Source organism: Balaenoptera acutorostrata, chromosome 17, assembly GCF_949987535.1.
Source record: "Balaenoptera acutorostrata chromosome 17, mBalAcu1.1, whole genome shotgun sequence".
Taxonomy (NCBI): Eukaryota; Metazoa; Chordata; class Mammalia; order Artiodactyla; family Balaenopteridae; genus Balaenoptera; species Balaenoptera acutorostrata.
The window spans coordinates 52,942,056-52,961,106 of record NC_080080.1 but is presented as its reverse complement, the minus strand read 5'-3'; the positions used below and the strand labels follow the sequence as shown (position 1 = coordinate 52,961,106).

The 19,051-nt window shown below is 33.5% G+C and overlaps 1 protein-coding gene across 3 annotated transcripts in view; it reads left to right on the top strand.

Moving 5' to 3' along the window:
* The window catches only part of CPNE3 (copine 3), a 44,743-nt gene that overhangs the window by 13,777 nt on the left and 11,915 nt on the right, over positions 1–19,051 (top strand). For 2 of the 3 annotated variants that reach the window (XM_007176106.2, XM_007176105.3), the window contains 10 exons: positions 117–256; positions 529–708; positions 2,099–2,173; positions 3,414–3,485; positions 7,357–7,440; positions 9,229–9,318; positions 13,076–13,174; positions 15,800–15,886; positions 16,588–16,647; positions 17,194–17,327. In XM_007176106.2, the coding sequence (XP_007176168.1) occupies positions 125–256; positions 529–708; positions 2,099–2,173; positions 3,414–3,485; positions 7,357–7,440; positions 9,229–9,318; positions 13,076–13,174; positions 15,800–15,886; positions 16,588–16,647; positions 17,194–17,327 (1,013 nt within the window). In that variant the 5' untranslated portion in view covers positions 117–124. The remainder of the gene's footprint in view (positions 1–116; positions 257–528; positions 709–2,098; positions 2,174–3,413; positions 3,486–7,356; positions 7,441–9,228; positions 9,319–13,075; positions 13,175–15,799; positions 15,887–16,587; positions 16,648–17,193; positions 17,328–19,051) is intronic. The other variant, XM_057532035.1, reaches the window with a different exon arrangement.

Below are 19,051 nucleotides of genomic sequence, written 5' to 3'. Positions count from 1 at the left end.
TGGCAGTGAAAGTGCCGAGTCCTAACCACTGGATTGCCAGGGAATTCCCAAGGAATGCATGTGCTTCTTAAAGGCACCATTTCACTGGCTTTCTCATTTCTTTGTTTTTCTCACAGCTCAAGAGATGGCTGCCCAGTGTGTCACAAAGGTGGAGCTGAATATTTCCTGTGACAATCTTTTGGATAAAGATGTAGGGTCAAAGTCAGACCCTTTATGTGTGTTATTTTTGAATACGAGTGGTCAACAGTGGTATGAGGTAATGTTAAATACTTGTAGGTGAAAAGCAATCTGTATTGCTCTTTTGATAATATGAAGAGTTTATTAAAAATGTTAAAAATAATAAAACCATCTCATCTGTTAATGCAGTTTTTTGGGCAAGTTTGTCCTTGATTGTGAAATTTTTCATACACATATAGACACTTCCTTTAGCTACCATGCCTGTATTTAGTTACATGTAGTATGTAAAGATATTAAACAAATGCACCTTTGATCTGAAGAAACTTTTTTATTTTGGGGGAGTGAATATAGGTTGAGCGCACAGAGAGGATTAAGAATTGCTTGAATCCCAAATTTTCCAAGACATTTATTATTGATTACTACTTTGAAGTGGTTCAGAAATTGAAATTTGGGATTTATGACATTGACAACAAAACTATCGAGCTGAGTGATGACGACTTCTTAGGAGAATGTGAATGTACCCTTGGACAAGTGAGTATATATAGTATAAATGTTTTGTCTAAATTTGAACCAAAGAATTGGGTGTTTCTGATAAGTGCTCATTAGTTTAATTGCTAAAGTTGAAAAGCACTGTAATCGCTTTAAAGACTGAGTTCATATATTAGTATGTTTGGCTGGAACATTATAGAATTTATCTTATTTTTCATGAGGGTAGGGACCATGTGTGTATGGGTGTTTCATTCAACATTTCAATAAATAATACCATTGCTCTAACTGCTTGTCTGCTGTTTACAGATTTCAGTACATTATTGTTCTTATGTTTAAGTCATAAATGCTGTCAAAGTAACAGTAGCTTCTCTGATGCTCTAACTAGCATGACTGGTGCCCCTTGACCACCCCCGCCCCAGCACCATCCCTTTACCTGGCTTGCTCCTCCTCTAACCTTAGGTATAGACCTTACTCCCCCTAGCAAGCCTTCTCTGATGCCCTAGAGTAGTTTGGATCACCTCCATGTGCTCGCTTGGTCCTCTCTACCGCTTCTACCTTAACACTCACCATATTTTATTGTAGTTGCTTAATTGTCTGTCTTTCTAGGATATGACAGGTTGGGTCAGAGCAGGGTTGTGTCTGTGCGCTCACCATTGTGCTTCTAGCTCAGTTTGACTTGTAAGGAGAGATCATGACCATTTATGATAGAATGGGGAAGGCTTCAGGAGGGAGGAGTCATTTTTTTTCAGTGGGTGACATCTATTTGTAAGATTTGTCTTTTATGAGTTTATTTTTTAGTGTTGAATTTTTTGGAGATCATGGTATTTCCTGTGTCTCAAGGACAACATGGAGCTGATCAGTTTTCTCAAACTTTGATAAATAGTATCAAAGAGAAAATTAAAGAAGTATTTATTGTTTGGAAAAAAATCAGACTGTATCTAAAATTATAATAAATTTGAGAAATATATCTATTTGAGAGTACCTAGGTCTACTATATTATTTTAATCAAAATGATATCTTGTGGGGATTATATACTGAAGTTACGTGTCAGCTGAAAAATTGAATCCCATTTATTGAGTCTTCTAAGACCCACCTTTTACCTACAGGGGTTTCATTTCAGCTCAGTGATTTGTATATGTGATGAGAATCTGGCCCTCTTTTTTCATTACAAGGAAGGATTTAACTTTGAAGTAGTCGATAAAGAAACTAGTGGGTGGGGAGATTTTATCTATCAGGATTGGCTCCTTGGAAATCTTTTTCAGTGGGTTTAGATGCATTTTATAATCTCTAAGTCTTTAAGGAATGGACTTAATGTTTCCATTTCTGATGACTTTAAGTGAACTTTATACTCAACCCTTTTTGAAACCATTCAGTCTAAACATTCACATGTTGAAGTGAAATAGCTCTTTCTATCACTTTCCAATTTTAACAGATTGTTTCCAGTAAGAAACTAACTCGACCACTGGTGCTTAAAAATGGCAGACCTGCAGGGAAAGGAAGCATTACGGTAACGATAAGATATTTGTCTTTTTTCCTTCGAAGATTTAGCATAATAGGACATGCTAAAACTGTATATATCAGACAGATATTCCACAGCCGTGCTTTATCATTTGATCCCAAATGTTGCCTTGCCTTAAAGTGATCACAACTGGAAACTGTGTTGTGCCAAAAAGAAAGAAAAATGCAGTGTGGGAATCCCTTCTTTGAGTTTTTTAAGTTGCCTATAGAGTCAGGCACATCTTGGTAATGCTTGCCTGTCCCCGATGGAAGCGTAAATTCCCAAGTGAGAAAGAAATTACTTAATAATCTGAATGGATCAATTTGGCTCTCAACAAAGCAAACATGGCAGAGACTTTCCGTAATGGTTTTGATTCCAGAATGATCTCGTATTATGACATGGCCATTGAACCTCTTAACTCTTAACAATGTTTCTTTTGTGCTTGCACTTTGCTGTCCAAATTTTCCATTGCTGATTACTGGACCTGGGCAAATGAATATATGCATTATCTTGTTTCAGATTTCAAATTATATAATGCCATGCTTTTACATATTTTATCTTCTAGAGTTTCTGTCCAGGTAGTCACTGCCTGAAGAGATAGTTGTTTTACTTTAGCTCTGCCTGAGAAGGCTGGCTCTCTGAGAAAGCCATGTTTGAAGATTATTACGATTATCAAACACATTTCTTTGAGCAGCTGTTTTGCTCTAGTTTAGATTCCTGAGGCATAAGAATGTTCAGTCTTTTGAGGGTGTTGACTTCTGTGTGTGGGACAGAGATCATTATCAGTAGTTAGCTTTATTGCTTTTGGGGTCATGATAGCCTGGAATTTATTTTTAAGTAGAATAAGTCTTTCAGTTACCTTGGATGAAAAATATTGATCCAATATTTGAATTTATAGTGTGTGATTTACTCATGCTTCTCAATGTTTGGAGAGCTCTCACTAGTGTTGTGCAATCTTCCAGGGCTTTGATTTTTCACTGGAAGAGGGAAGATCCAGTTTGGGCAACAACATTGAAAAGGAAGTTGCATAATGCAGACTAGGCATATTTTGGGAAAATATTTATTTCACATGCATAAAAGAAATAGTGATAAATCTTTCTTAATGGTACCATTTTGTTATTAAACCTTTTAGAATTCACTTATATTAGTATAGACTTTATATACCATTAGATAACAGAATAATTCAGTACTTCCTGAGTATATCAAAATCCCCAAAACGTTTTCTTTCACTTACTTTGTCTACTCATAGATTTCAGCTGAAGAAATAAAGGATAACAGAGCTGTCTTGTTTGAAATGGAAGCAAGAAAACTGGATAATAAGGTAGGTAGGTGATACAGATTTCAACAAGGGTATCATGTTTTGCCTCACATTGATTCCTTTTTGAGAAAATAATAATGGAATTAATATTATGAACTCTGTCATCTAAGCATCACTTTGAGTGTTAGTTACTCCCAAATTCTGCTTTCTGTTTGTGTGTGTGTTTAAGCAGAAGCCATTTCTCTTTACCTCTTTCCTCTAGATGTAATCAAAGTGTTTGTATAGCTTAAAAGAAGAATTAATACAATCATTAATGTTACTGTAAGAGGCATTTGAGAGTGTATTTGGATTACTTAAGGAAAAAAGTGAAAATTCCATGCTTTATTAATTAGATTTTCCTCTTTGCGTTCAAAGTCAATTTTTTTTGAAGAATGAGTACCAGTACATAAGTACACAACAGTTTAATTTATAACATGGATTGGAATAATTCTTTGAGTGATTTTTGTATGTAATCCTGTAATCCAATCAATAGTCTTCATCATTTTCATATACTTTACAATTCAGTGTGCAAATATCTTAGACTAGTAGCCAGTATCTTTTTTTTTTTGGACAAGTTTAAACATATACAAAAATAGAAAAGTATTTTTAAAAAATCTCATGTTCCCACCACCTATCTTTAACAGTTTTAACTCATGACCAATTTTGTCTCATCCCTACCCATATCTACTTTCTCTCCTCCCAGACGTCACATCAGTTCATCCATATATGTTTTGGTGTATCTCTAAGGACTTTTAAAATAATATAATTCATTAATATGTCTCTTAAATTTTTTTAATCTATAAATTCTCCCCTTCCTTTTACTTCTTCCCTTCCTCCCTCTCTTCCTCTCTTATTCCCTCTCTCTCTCCCCCTCCCTCCTATCCATCCACCCATCCATGGAATTTATTCAATAAACTGACTCCTTTGTCCTATAGAAGTTTCCACACACTGTATAAGCTAATTAAATCCCTGTGGTGTCATGTAACATGTTCATCTCTCCACCTTTATTTCCTGATTTCTGTACGCTGGAATTGAATCTAGAGGTATGATCTGGTGGTATCTTGAACTGGTATGAGGTTCATAGGTGGTGGCATTAATTCCATCAAGAGGCACACATTGTCAAGTTCTGTCTTTTGGGGTATTAGTGACCATTGATGACAACTACCTAGATATATTATTTTATTAAGGGTCTTAAAATAGTGATATTCTCATGCTATCATTGCTTCTTCATTTACTTGTGAGAATACTTCTACAGAGAGAAATATTCTTCTTCACACTAGGTATTTATTTATTCTGAGATACAGTTTGTCCAGACAAGGCAAGTTGAAATGTTTGATTTTTTTTTTTATCATATTTACCATTTTTCAAAATAATAAATTCCTCTATATGTGACCAATGAGGACTTTTTTTTTAATTCTTAGTATTGCTGTGAACTATATTGATTAATTCTTATTGATGCCTAAAGTATCCCAACTTTAGCCTATGGGAGGGAACCTATTTAAGTTTGTTCATGAGACCATTTGGCATGACCCCAGAGGTCTCTGGATAGCTTCCTGCTCTGTGGCATGACAAATGTTCCAGGCTTATTTTATCTAATTTCTGCTCCAGATTGACAGATGAAAGGGAGCCTTTCTACAATGAGTCCACAGTGTGGTACTAGAAGTGCTTAACATTTATTGATGGTTGTCACTCACCGTTTCTAGGATTTTTCAGTGGACAGATATAGGAAAGTCTTTTCTTTTTTAAGGGAAACTAAATCATAAATTTGTACCACAATTTCCAATTCAGATGTAGAATTACAAGGCTGTATTTCTTTAATTCTGTAGTTAACACCTCTTTTCACTTATTTAAAAAATGTTGATTCCCAAAGATACTAACATAATTGCTTACCTGTTTTATCCTATATAATATCTAATAGTTTAAGAATATAAATATTCATGTTATAATTAAAATATTTTTACTGAAAACAGTTTGAGCTTTCTTTGAAGTTCTTTTTGTCTTTAGGCTTCTATATTCCACTTGAGTTCTACAGTTCAACTCTTGTGTTTCAAATAATTCTTCTCTGAATGGTTATGCTATAACATTAACACATAATCGAATTTTGCTTTTGATATTTAGGGATTGCTTTACAATTTTTTTTTGATTTAATTTTGTTTTACCATCATGTATAAGATGGTTCCAAAGCCAAATCTACAAAACAAGGTATGTTCAAGAAATTTAGCTTCTTCCCCTGTCCGCTCTATATTTTTTTCTCTTTCCTGGCTGTATGTAATACTTTTTTAAAATTTATATTTTATGGTTTAATCCTTCATATTCCAAAAAAAATAAGGTTTTTTTGGTGTGTCTATACATGTGCATATGTATATGTATGTCTGTGTGTATATATAAACATACAAATATACATGTGTATATCTATATAGATAGATATGTGTGTGCATGTGTGTATGTATGTATTTATATTTATATTCCCCAGCCTCAGCCCGTGAGTAAGTGTAGCATAATATATTATGCATACGTTCCTCTACCTTGCTCTTTTGACTTAACTTATCCCAGAGTCAGGGACTTTTAATTCTTATTTTAGTTCTACTACTGTCATATTAATGAACTTTCAAACAAGGTCTGTTTTCTGACCTTCAGTATGGTAATAATGATATTCTGCCTTTCTCAAAAGATTATTTCTAAGATAAGTGAGACAGAGCATGTTAATGTGTTTTTGGAAAGTTAACTTCTCTATGTATAATGCTGTTCTTAGTTCTATAAAATGAGGCATATAGAGGCTTATTACATTACTTAAGGTTCTTCTTAGAGATAAGATTAAATTTTAAAAGTTCTGCTTAGTCTTTGTGTTTATATTTTTGACTGTGCCAAAGGTGCTACTTTCTTAACATTAGACTGTGCTGAGGAAGGAAGTAATATTATCTTCTTAATTTAATACTGAGGTAAATTCAGGACTGAAAAAAATCTTCAGTTTAGCGACATATCTGCATATATTACTGTGAGATTAACAGGTGTCCTTTCGATTTCACAAATAATAAGTAATATATGCTAAGGAGTATAGAAATTTCAAAATGAAGATAAATAAAAATGAGAAAATAAAATCATCCACAGTCTTACTGAGTTTTACCTCTGGGAACGATTTGTACATTCTTCCAGAATTTTATCTCCCTGTGTAAGAGTGTGTGTGTGTGTGTGTGCGTGTGTGTGTGTAAGATGGTGATAAGGGTATTTTTGAACACTCATTGTACTTGAGCATTATACAGGAGTGCTGTGCTGTGGTGAATTACAGAGGAAATAGGGAATGCACTTTGTGCCCTTGAAGTACTTCTGTTGTGCATTCCACATATCTACTTGTGTGTGCTCCCTTGTGTGTGTAAAGAAATGTGTGGGATTGCTGAAGGAGTATTGGACATAGAAGGGTAAGACTCAAGACTCAGATCCATCAATTAATTAGTTGTGTGATCTTGGCAAAGTCATTTAAGTCCTCTGAATCCATTTTCTCTTTCTGTCTCACATGGAGTTAGTATGACTAATGTATGGGATCATTTATATAAAACTACTCAGTGCTATGTGAATGAATGAACACTGTTAATAATGAAAACAAGCTAAAAACGTATTGATAACGGGTCCTATTGATCATTGTATTTTAAAGCCATCATGTAAGGGTGTGATACACAGGATTATGAGCATTTATCACAAGTGCCTTAAAAGTTCTAGTAGACTTGAGCAGGCTCATATGTTTGTGAGGAAGGTGTTGGGATTTGTATTTACTACTGTATTGTACTGTATATATCTTTACTATAGAGTTAAACTTCAGGTACTGCTAACATGTAACATGTATAAAGTGTGGTTTCACATGGTTTAGGAGGAGAATAATTGCTTTTTTATTTTAATGTAGGATCTATTTGGAAAGTCAGATCCATACCTGGAATTCCACAAGCAGATGTCTGATGGAAACTGGCTAATGGTTCATCGAACAGAGGTGAATATCTGAATTTGAAAAGTAGGGTTGAAGTTTCCTTTGGAATTGTAGTAATCTGAATTTTTAAAAATTATGTATTTATAAAAATATTAATCTGAGTTCAGACATATATAATTGCCAGAGACACAAAGTCAGCATGCTCATTTTTTTTCTTTTAATGAGGAGGTGCTACTATGCTTAATTTTTAAAACCCTATAAAGAACACTAAAATGTATACAAGTGTATCCCTCACCTAGATTTATCAAATGGTCATAACTGCATACATGTGTGTTCTCTATCTCTCTCTCACGCATATCCATGCCCTTTTGCAAAACTATCCTAATGTAGGCTGCAGACATCATGGCTTTTCACCTTTAAATGCTACAGTAGGTATTTCTCAAGAACAAGGGCATTCCTCTACACCTCCATAACTGAGAGCATTAACATTGATTTAGTAACATCATCTAATATACGATTCATCTTCAGATCTCCCCAATTTTCCCACGTTTTATATATGTTTTGTTTTGTTTTGTTTAATACAGGATCCAATCGAGGTTCACGTTTTGCATTTGGCTATTATGTTCCCAATATAGTCCTCTTCTCCCTACATCCCATATACCTTCAGGCTATGAATCTCTTGAGTAATCAAGATCAGTATGTCCAACATACTGGATTCTTTTGTTTCCTCACAATTAGGTCCAGATCAAACATTTCCATCAAGAACACAGTATGTGTATCTTCCATCATCAGGATGTGTCAGGATGCCCAGTACTGATGATTCCAGTCTGGGCTACTAGGTTAAGCTGGTGACCACCAGATTGTGCCATGATAAAGTCTCACTTTTTTCCTTTTGTAATTAATAAGTGATAGCAGTGTGATTCTTTGAGACTGCATGAATAACCTCCATTTCACCCAGTGGTCTTCGCATCCATTGATGATCCATACCTGAATCACTTATATTGGGGGTTGCAGATACTCTTATCCCTCTCACTTTTTATTTTTAGTATCATTATAGACTCATGGATTGTTATAGTATATTCACTGTGTTTATAATCCATTACTGTCATGAATTTTGCTGCTCATATTAATCCAAATTTGACCAGGAAGAGCTCCTTCAAATGGTTCTTGGGTTCTTTTAACATGACTCCATTAGTCTTTAAGCAGTCTCTTATTTTATGTGAAATTATGTTCTTAATTCAATGTGTACTTAACCTATCCCAAGTCTGGAATGAGCTATTTCTCTTATGGAACCCTATTCCTTTAAGAGGGTAGTAGTATTTGGACAGTAGGGTATATGAGTACGCATTCTACTGGGATGTCGTTGTTTTTAGACCTTTTCAATGGACACAACTGAGAAATATGTATATTTGTGTATATATGTTTATATATATACATATTTTTAAAATTTTAAATTATGAATTTAGACTATTTTTCCAATTCACAACCAACATAGAAAGGTTCTTTCTCAACCTTTCTTATTCCATATTTGAATCTTATGTCCTGCTGTGAAAACTCTGGTTTCCAACAAAACCAATAATCTTCTCTAATTTTTAAGTACACCTTATAAAGGGTGGATATATTTCCCAGTTTTGTTCTTTCTCACAATGTATCACAATTAGACAATCTATCACATTTTTCATATAACAGGTATATAATATTATCCTAGCTAGGTTTTCATTGACAAAGTTGGGTGGGTGAAGAGGTGAAGGATGAATGATGAGAGTGGTGGAACTCTAAGAAAGGCAAGAACAAAGCATTAATGAATGGAATATTTTTCTAACTTGTCTTTAAATCTTTTTTTTTTTATAGGTTATTAAAAACAACTTGAATCCTGTTTGGAGGCCTTTTAAAATCTCTCTTAACTCCCTGTGCTATGGAGATATGGATAAAACTATTAAGGTAATTTGAAATTATACATATATTATATATATACACACACTCACTGCTTTTATAAATTAATTCATTAGATAGTATTTAAAGAAAGAAATGTTTGAATTTTATTTACATTATGAATAATAAAATAGAAATGTTTCTGGTAAGTAGTCAGTTTGAAGGAGCAGACATTTTGAGTGATCTGTTGACCTGTTGCTTAATCAAACATTGTGATTTTTATTTTTTTAAATAAAATATTTAATTTAAGTCTTCCTTTTAATAAGATTCCTCTGCTCTGTGAATAGGAACCTTTAACTACACTCTTTGCCTTTGGTGTGTCCTTTGCAGATAAAAACAGATGTTACTTTAACTGAGAACCCAGAGCTTCCTCCTGCCCTTAGCACAGAGCAGAATAGTGGTGACATTTTCTGTCACTGATTTTTTTCAGAGTAAGATAAAATTTATTAAAACATTTGGATGGCTTTAGTTGTAGAGTTTTTAGAGGAAAGCAGAGTGGGAACAGGGAGCAGAAGCAGATAGCTAAGAATTTTTTTTAATGTTTTCACTTATAGCCGTTTATCAAAATAGATACATTATTTTTAAGACACTTTTATACTAGAGTCACTTCTTTACATAAGATTCCAGATAGAACCCTTTTCTTATGTTCAGAAGTCAGCAAACTGAGGTGAGTTTTTTGTTTATTTGGGTTTTTTGTTTGTTTGTTTTTGTTTTGATAATTAGTATGGTGAAAGCAGGAAAGGTGATGGCCTGGAACAAGCAAAGGACATAGAATCAAACCGTAGTCCAAGACTTGACTTAGGCCCTTAACCAGCTAAGGGATCTTGGGCAGGTTATCTAACTTCTTTACTTATATAGTAGAGAAAATAACGTCTCCATAACAAAATAACGTAAGGATTAAATTAATGAAAGTGAAAAGTTTTATACACTCTTAAACACAGTAGAGGTGCTGTTATTATTGAAAACTACTTCATTTCTTAGATCCATAAATTTTGTCCTCAGTTTGCAGAGAACTTTAAAAATCAATGAGTGTGATTTGTGTGATATTTCAAATAGCAGTGAATGTCTAGGTACAAAGTAAATAATAGAAAAGTAGCTTTACAAATTACTTTTTACTGTTATATTAAATCTAGAACTTTTGCTTTTCACATTAAAAATAGTAAGTTGAAGCTTCATTAGATCTGAGAAGCAAGAAAGGCTGGGGAAAAAAGATGCCTAAACCATAACTATTTGATTGATTGTAATAACATGTTTACAATGAAACAATGTTTTTTTAAACTTTTTTTTTTAATGCACAGTGGCATGCTTACAGGGCTATTTTGTTATAGTAAGTATATTGATTTTCTGAGCTTTCTCTGATGAATGTCTTCCAATTCTTAAAAGTTTCTCCATTTGTTTTAACTATATACAACTTGGTTTGCCACACCATCACTGTCTTTATTTCTTTAGTTCTATATTTCTTTGCAATATCAGAAAGTCGTACATCAGTGATTCTCTTGGTGTTTGGAAATTGGTTAGAGTTGTAGTAAAGAGTTATAGAGCAGAGAATAGAGTCAGAATCATCAGTTTCTTTGCTGCAGTATGAACGTGCCAGTGTTATCACTCTAGCATGTATTATTATTTTCATAAAATCGTGCAAATAAGAAAAATAATCATGCATGCCTAAACGGGGAATGCCTTAGTGAATGTAGTATTGTGTGATGTGTGCATTCTTTTACATGTATACATATGTACATATGTATATATGCATACATTTCAGTTTCACAAACACTGCTGATGGTGTTGTTTAAAACAGCCAATATTACTAGTTTTTAAATTCTTGAGAAGAGAAATTAAATGACACAAATCATTACATCATTTACCTCAAGCTGTATCTGAACATATGCCAGCATTATAAATGTCACATTTTCCTTTAGCATCAAACATTTGCCTTTAATGAGGCAACTGTGAACTTTTCTTATATATTTATTGTAGTGAGTTATTGGGAATTACATTTTAAAAATGTTTTTACACTCCCTGAAGTTTCGGACAGTCTAAACATGAATAGTTTTAGCTCCTCCATAAGCTTTGTTTGAATAAAAACTTGGCCTTATCAAAGCTTGATCTTGTTGTCTTAGGTATAAATTGGAGTTTCCTGAGTGCAAGTCTAAAATGTAACATTCTGTTTTCCATAATAAAAAAAAAGACTCTTAAAAATGAAATTATTAAAATATTAAGATTGTTTTGACTTTTTCTTAATTTTAGTTCCTCTAGAAAAAATTATTAAGGTCATTAATTTTCTTTTCTGTCAGATAAAGGGCTTTTGGTTTAAAAATTGAGTATCGGATATGTAGGGCAAGAGTTAGCAGGTCAGAATTGGTCAGTGACTGAAGTGCTGGGAACAAATAAAAACCCTTACTGTTGCTCAAAATTGCAGTTCTAGACCTTGTTTGTTTTTATTTATTGATTGTTTGATTCTTAGTCTTCCTGAATAATAATGAAAATATAAGGGGTGAAAGACTTCCTGTTATGATAAACACTCAATTCACCTCTTAGAGAACTGAGAAGAAAATAAATCACTTTGCTAGGTGAATATATATAAATCCTGAGCATTTTAGCTTGGTGATTAATATAACTTTGTAAAGGATTATAGCAGGATGGAAGATTGGCATAGGGTAGATGCAAATTGCTTCTCAGTTACAGGCTTTTATTTTAAATCATAGGCTCTAGAAGGATTCAAAAGTTTCCTTGGTACAGATTTACTTAGTTGGTTACCACACAAGATATGTCATCTTCTAAGACTATTTAATTCTTCTGCTACCTGACAAGCCTCAGTAGACAGTGTGTGCAATGCATGCAATAAATGTTTGCAGAAAGAAATGTTTGAAATTACAAAGCACTATAAAAACATCGGTTATTTATGATCACAGTGAACACCTCTGTTTGCTAAGAGTTCACACCACCTTATTTTCTCATTGCAATGAATATTCAAGTATTCTTGTGAATATTTACTCTGGCTACATCTGTCAACCTGGTGCAAAACTACATGGAAATCAAATACCCTCAGCTCTCTTCTGTCTGCTTCAAGAAAGAGCGAGCCTTTAATGAGAGCCATAGCCAAGATTCCTGTCTTACATGGAAATAAAATAGTTATGACCCAGTATAGATACTTCCTCAGTGGATTAAAAACAGTCTTCCTGGAATTTTCCTTTTCATTGTGAGAGTTGTGATCCTCAGCATAATGCAAATCTGACTTCATCATATCTAACTCCTAATAGAAGCCTAACCTCACCAAATTGCAGCTAATGAAATATGTTTTCCATAGTTACTAATCATCTAGAATTTAATTATACAATTTTTAGCTGCCTAGGATACTGACTTCCTTTCTTCCTCCAGATAGATAGTGGCTTTTAGCCATTGTAAAATGATAACAAGGTAAAAAGCAGATGAGAAAGAAGGTCTAATTCCATTTTGATTTTATCAGCACTTGTAAAGGCATGTACAGGAACCGGAAACTGCTTAATGTGGAATTTGAACAGTATTTGTGTTTTTCATCTGCCTGTGATGTGTCCTAGAACCCCATTCCAAGAATAGCGAGTGTTTGAAAGTGTTTCAGTATTGTTCCTCTAGGAAGTTAGTTCCTACTTCTCCAAGTAGGACTGTATGTTAAACATTTTCACTAATTTTAATTAAAAGTACACTTCTTGGTAAGTCCCATTTATTGCAGCCAATACTTTTTAACAAAATTATATTGATTTTTATATATTTTTATTATACTTACTTCTAGGTAGAGTGTTATGATTATGACAATGATGGGTCCCATGATCTCATTGGAACATTTCAAACCACCATGACAAAACTGAAAGAAGCCTCCAGAAATTCACCTGTAAGTTGCATCCTTGTCATTTGCATATACCTTATAGTTTGGCCCTGTATTTATTCATTTTTTTCTCTTGGCATAGAAAATAGTTTTCCATGCTTTTACTCTATATTATGTAATGCTCTGAAGTCTGTGGATTTTATTTGTTTAGTAGTTGCATGATCCAAAATTCTTACTTGGGATGAGTTTTCATTTATGTTTAGAGGTTTGGTTTCCTTTGTCTTCAGACAATTTATATGGTTTGATTGAAAATCCTTTGTTTTAAAGATCTTGGCATTTCACTGGTCACAATAATTAATATCTACACTAGACAAATACCTGGACTTGAATTGGGTTCATTTATTCTTCTTTTGGACATTTTACAAATTGGCTTTTACATTCTGCCTGTGGCTTTCCTCTCTGACTTGTCCTCGCCCAAGGGAAGGATAAAAGCATAGTTACGCTATTTCAAATTATGTAATATTAAGCTGCCATCTAATGGTACTAATTTTGTTAGGATCATTTGTCTACCTTAACTACTTTCAGTTTATTAGTTATCATCCCCACACATTTCTAAGATTGTTTCTTGAAACTTTTCTGTCTGTAAGGCAAAGTGCCTAAAAACTATTCCAGAGTGTTCTTTCCCTCTTATTTATCTTTCTAGTTTGAATAAGATAAGTTGTTAATTCTCTTTATAGCTTACTTAGAATAATATGAAATGTTTATTACCTGCTTAGAGACCTGAATAATGCTCCTGTATACAGCATTTGCTTCTGAAAATCTAAACATGAGGTTTAAAAGGTAAGAGATTATGGTCAGGTGGGAAGGTCTTTTTTACGAAGTCATGTAAGTGAGGTGACGCAAAAGAGGATACTGATAGTTTTAGATAAAAACTTTAATACTAAATGAATAAATAAACCTTATTAGTTGTTTGATTTAAATAATTGGGAGAAATGAGTTTTGAACAAACGTAGTGGGACTAGAATTTTCAGTAGGTCATGTAGAGATCTCTAGTCCTGTCCCTACACCCTGGTCACAAAGCCCAGATACTAGAAATAACAGAAGTGCTTGTGTGAAGTAAGGAAGGCTTTCAAATCACACTCAGTGATTTAAATGCAGAGATTGAGTTGGGTTAACAGTTTGAATTAAAACAACAGCAAAATTCAGCTGTAAATATTCTATTTAAAGATTTTTTTTTTTATTTTTAAAGGCAGAAATAATGGAAAATAATGAAAATCTGAACATTTAAAATAAAGCAAGCTACCTAAAAGAACTAAAAATGAAGAGTGATCTGGATTGTTGTTTCACTGGTTTCAGTTTGTTGTTATTTTCCAGAACCAGTCAGTGACCTGTTTTTAGAAGATAATGAACCAACAGCTAACTGTATAATACTTTATGGGGCATGTAAAGTTCTCCTAAGTCCAGCTAACTTGATCTTTCCCTCCCGCATGACAGAATGAAGCTTTTAATATTGCTGTAGTGACAAGGTTTACCCACTCTTGTTCTTCAAAGGCAGGACTTTGTCTTATCAACTCTGTGTTCTCTGTGCCTAGAACAGTGCCTGCCACTTGGGTAGACACTGTAAAAATGTGAATAAATGAGGTGAAGTAATACAGCTTTTTACCAATAACAATTCTGTTTAGGGCATTTCTGCATCTCTAATATTCAATAATTAATATGTATGATAAAGGCTGAGACTCTGGCAAGATCCTGAACTATCAAGGAATTTTTTTAACATCATTTTGTTTTGTATCATTGTATCAAAAGTATTTTTAAATGTTTGATTCTTCGAAAATTAGTAATGCCTCTGTCCAAAGTATATAAGTTGTTTTCTGTTAACCAGAAGAGGTGACTTATCCAGTATTCATTGAGTATCTCTTATTATTAGGCAAGGCAGTGAGAATTTGAAGGTATAACTTGGAAGTGATTATACCCTAGCTATGGAAAAAAATTAATGAAATGAAATAATTGACAACAATACCAAGTATGTAACTAAATTTTATGTGGTTGTAGAAGTTTAATGAGATAGATGGAGATCAGAAAAGACTAGAACAGGAGTTGATGTTATAGAGGAGGATGACTTTAGCCAAGCCTTACAGAGGGATAAGTGGATAGGAGGTGGAAAGGAAGATGATCTGTTTGGGGGAAGAAACGATACTGAGAAGATGTAAGATACTAGATCTACTTCTATACATATTCCCAGTGGAAAGAGATGATCTTTGCTGCATATTTTACCATAGAGTTGGGCTTCATATATTTCTGTTTTCTGATGGTTGGTTTTTTTTCTTTTCTAAGCAGTGTATTTTTGTACTTTGTGTGGGTAACAGCTAGAAGTAATGTTTTATTTCCTTTATTATAAAGAAAAAAGGTTATTACTTGGAGCATTTGTAAGGAAATGATCTACAGAGGCAAAATTTATACTTAGGAACTATTTTAAAAGGTACACAATTTTAGAAGTGCTTTTTGGAAATATCACTGATAAATATTTCATATATATGACATAGTATGCAGTTGTTTCAGAGTTGTGTTTTGTAACAGACCTACATCAGTAGGTGGTTTGATTCCAAGAGGAAAAAGTCATTCATTTAAATTTACATTGGCATTTCTTATATCACTAGTAATAATGAACATTTTTGTCTTTTCTTCCTACAGGTTGAATTTGAATGCATAAATGAAAAAAAGAGGCAAAAGAAGAAAAGCTACAAGAATTCAGGTGTTATCAGTGTGAAACAGTGTGAGGTCAGTTTCTCTTGACCACTTACAGTGTAATGAGATCACATTTCGAGTTCTTCTAAATGAACAGTTTGTTTGGACAGTTGAAAATTACATGAGCAATTGGGCACCTTTAGGCAAAAGAAGAGAACAGGAAATAGTAGAGAAATCTTCCAAGTAACTTTGCTTCCAAGGTTTGACAACTTTTTAGCAAAGGACAAAGAATATCAAAGTTTTTCATTATCTTAGGAAATATAAGGCACCATTGGCATTTTTCCATCACATTAGTGGAAATGGCTTGACTTAGTGCATCTATCCTGGTCATTATTTCAAGATGAGATGTTATGAGTGAAGGGAAAAAAATCCAAGAGATTTCTTATAAATAAGTGGGAGCTTTTGTTTTTGTTTTTAATCTTGCTTATTATACTTATTAAAGCTCTCAACATATTAGACTCATTACTAGTTTCTTAAAACTTACAGTAAGTGTATTTCATCTTTGGCCATTAATATTCTAATCTTCACATTGCTATAATTATCTTGAAGTAAAATCTTACAGATTCATGACACGTAGGGGCAGGGTGCCTTAAATTCAAATGCAGGGGTGTTTTCCATATGTTTGTATCATATGCTGTTCAATTTATAGATGGTTAAAAATATATGCCAGAGAGCTCTTTGCTTTTCTTATATAGTAGGAGAGTTTTAATTTTAAGTTTACTATTTGTTTTTAGATTACAGTGGAATGTACATTCCTTGACTATATCATGGGAGGATGTCAACTGAATTTTACTGTGAGTAACACACTGAATTTTTCAAAATAGGGCTGTAACATGTGATTTTTTTTCCCCTCCATTTTGCAGTGTTCTTTCTTTCACTGCCAAATTGACTTTGTGATGAAATTTATACAATCTGTTGTGTATGGTCTCCTCAGAGAGTTTGTCTAGATTCACCCTGAAGCTTTTGGGCTTGTTAAATATTTTCTCCTGCAAGAAAGCAGATATGCACAAATCAGTGAGTATCCTGCAGTAATTTAAATAATAAAAAGCAGTAATCAAACAAACATACAAAAAAAACAAGCCCTATGCCTAAAGCCATGGATGTAATAATCCATGATTTAAGACATCTAGAAAAATAGGGGTAGCAGGTTGCTTCATGCTGCGGCTTTAATTGTTTGTCTCTGGAAATACCCATAGGCTCAGGCATTTGTTAGGAAATGGCAGTGGCAGGCTCTGGGATGAATATTTCTGTCTCAAAATTTGATGTTTGTGTTTTCCTGGACATCAAGCAAGGGTGTCCCTGCCTTCATCTCAGTAAGGGCTGCAATTGTTATTTGGCAGGTGGGAGTGGACTTCACTGGCTCCAATGGTGATCCAAGGTCTCCCGACTCCCTTCATTACATCAGCCCCAATGGTGTTAATGAGTATTTGACTGCAATCTGGTCTGTGGGACTGGTCATTCAAGATTATGATGCGTGAGTATGACTCCAACACATAACTCCCCAGAAAGGGCAGTTTTTGTATCGTCTGGTGGTTCTCTGATGTAGTTGATGGGATAAGGGTGCTGGGGAGGAATAGCTTTCTCCCTAAAATTTCTCTTGTCTTATCTTTTCTATTTTTTCCTTTGTGACAGTCTTAGTGTTTACCTTTGACCTCTAATCTCTGGCTGTGATTAGTTATAATGTATTATATATAGCTTGCTTCTTTAACAGCTGACTGAAGCTGGCAAGGCTTTTGTTTCTTTGATCTGGTTTCCTTGGGGTTTACTCATTTGGGATAAGTTATCTGTGTAATTGAAGTCCAGAAGACACATTTTGTAAACACTCATAGATGCTATTTCTTAGCATGTCTATTTCCTTGGCAGTCATTGTCAAATTATTTTCTTAATGGTGATTTTCAACAAGTGTTGAAGGATAACTTGACATAATTGCTGTAAAATATTTTGAATAGATTCTCAATGGATAGATTTTGACTAGATTTAAATAGGTCCTCTTGAAGGTTTAGTAAACAACAGGAAAAAAAATCCACATTATTAATTTTTTGTTCTCAATCTGTTAGGGCACAGTAAAAATTTTCACTATTATTTTATGATTAAAAACCCTTACATATTTGATGGAGCTTTTCATTAATTTGTTATGACATTTAAAGAGATGAAATTTTCAGGCAAATGCAAACAAGTCTAAAGCAGGGGTAGCAGTTTCAGTATCAGCCTAATAGAATTTAAGACAAAATTCATTAAATATAATTTAAAAATTACTTTATAGGACACTTTGTTATATAATCCAAAATGAAAAATATAATGGTGGACATGTTTAGTAACAGACTGTCAAAATATTTCAATTGAAAATAGCTAGAAATATAATAAAAATTTCGAAGTAACACAGTTGTAATGGGACTTAGATAAAAAGTAGAAAATTTACAGGGTTACTTTCTCAGACTGCTTCCTGGAAGGTAAAACAAAAGGTTAAAAAAAGTTTACCACATGGAAATTTTAAAAACTCTTAAGTAGTTCTTAGATCAAAGAGGAAATCAAAGTGTAATAACAGATGCTCTAGAAATAAAGGGTAATGAGGCGACTGTACATGGTCCTGTCTTTATAGAGGAAAATTTCTGGCTTTATGTGTTTTATTTTTAAACAAGAATTGAATATAAAATGAACTAGCTTTTCAACAAAATAAAATTAAAGAATAGGAAGAAAAATATAGATATAGCAATAGTAGGAGATTCCATATACATGTTAGCTATTATGTGTCAGAGAAAATTTTAAATCCTTTCTATATGATATTCATCAAATCCTCATACTTAGTTGTGAGATAAGTGCAGTTATCATCTTCATTTTACAGGTGAGAAAACTGAGGCATAGGTGATAAAGTAACTTGTCCAGGGTCACTCAGCTGGTAACTGGCAGAGACAGGACTGAACCTGGGCTGTCTGGCTCCAGAGACAGGCCCTCACAACTCTGCTGTGCTGTGCTTCCTCCAAACACACAAAATAATGACTTGGAAAGTCACCAAATTAATAAATTAAATGAAGAGATGATTCTTTGCAAGTTCAGCAAAACTTAGGCAAACCTTTGGCAACACTGTCCCCCCCAAGAAAAAGAGAAAACAAGTAGAATATTAATTATGAGACAGAGATTATAAGCATAAATTCAGAAAAAAATTAAAAATTATGTTAATGTTCTGTAAAAGCGTATGCT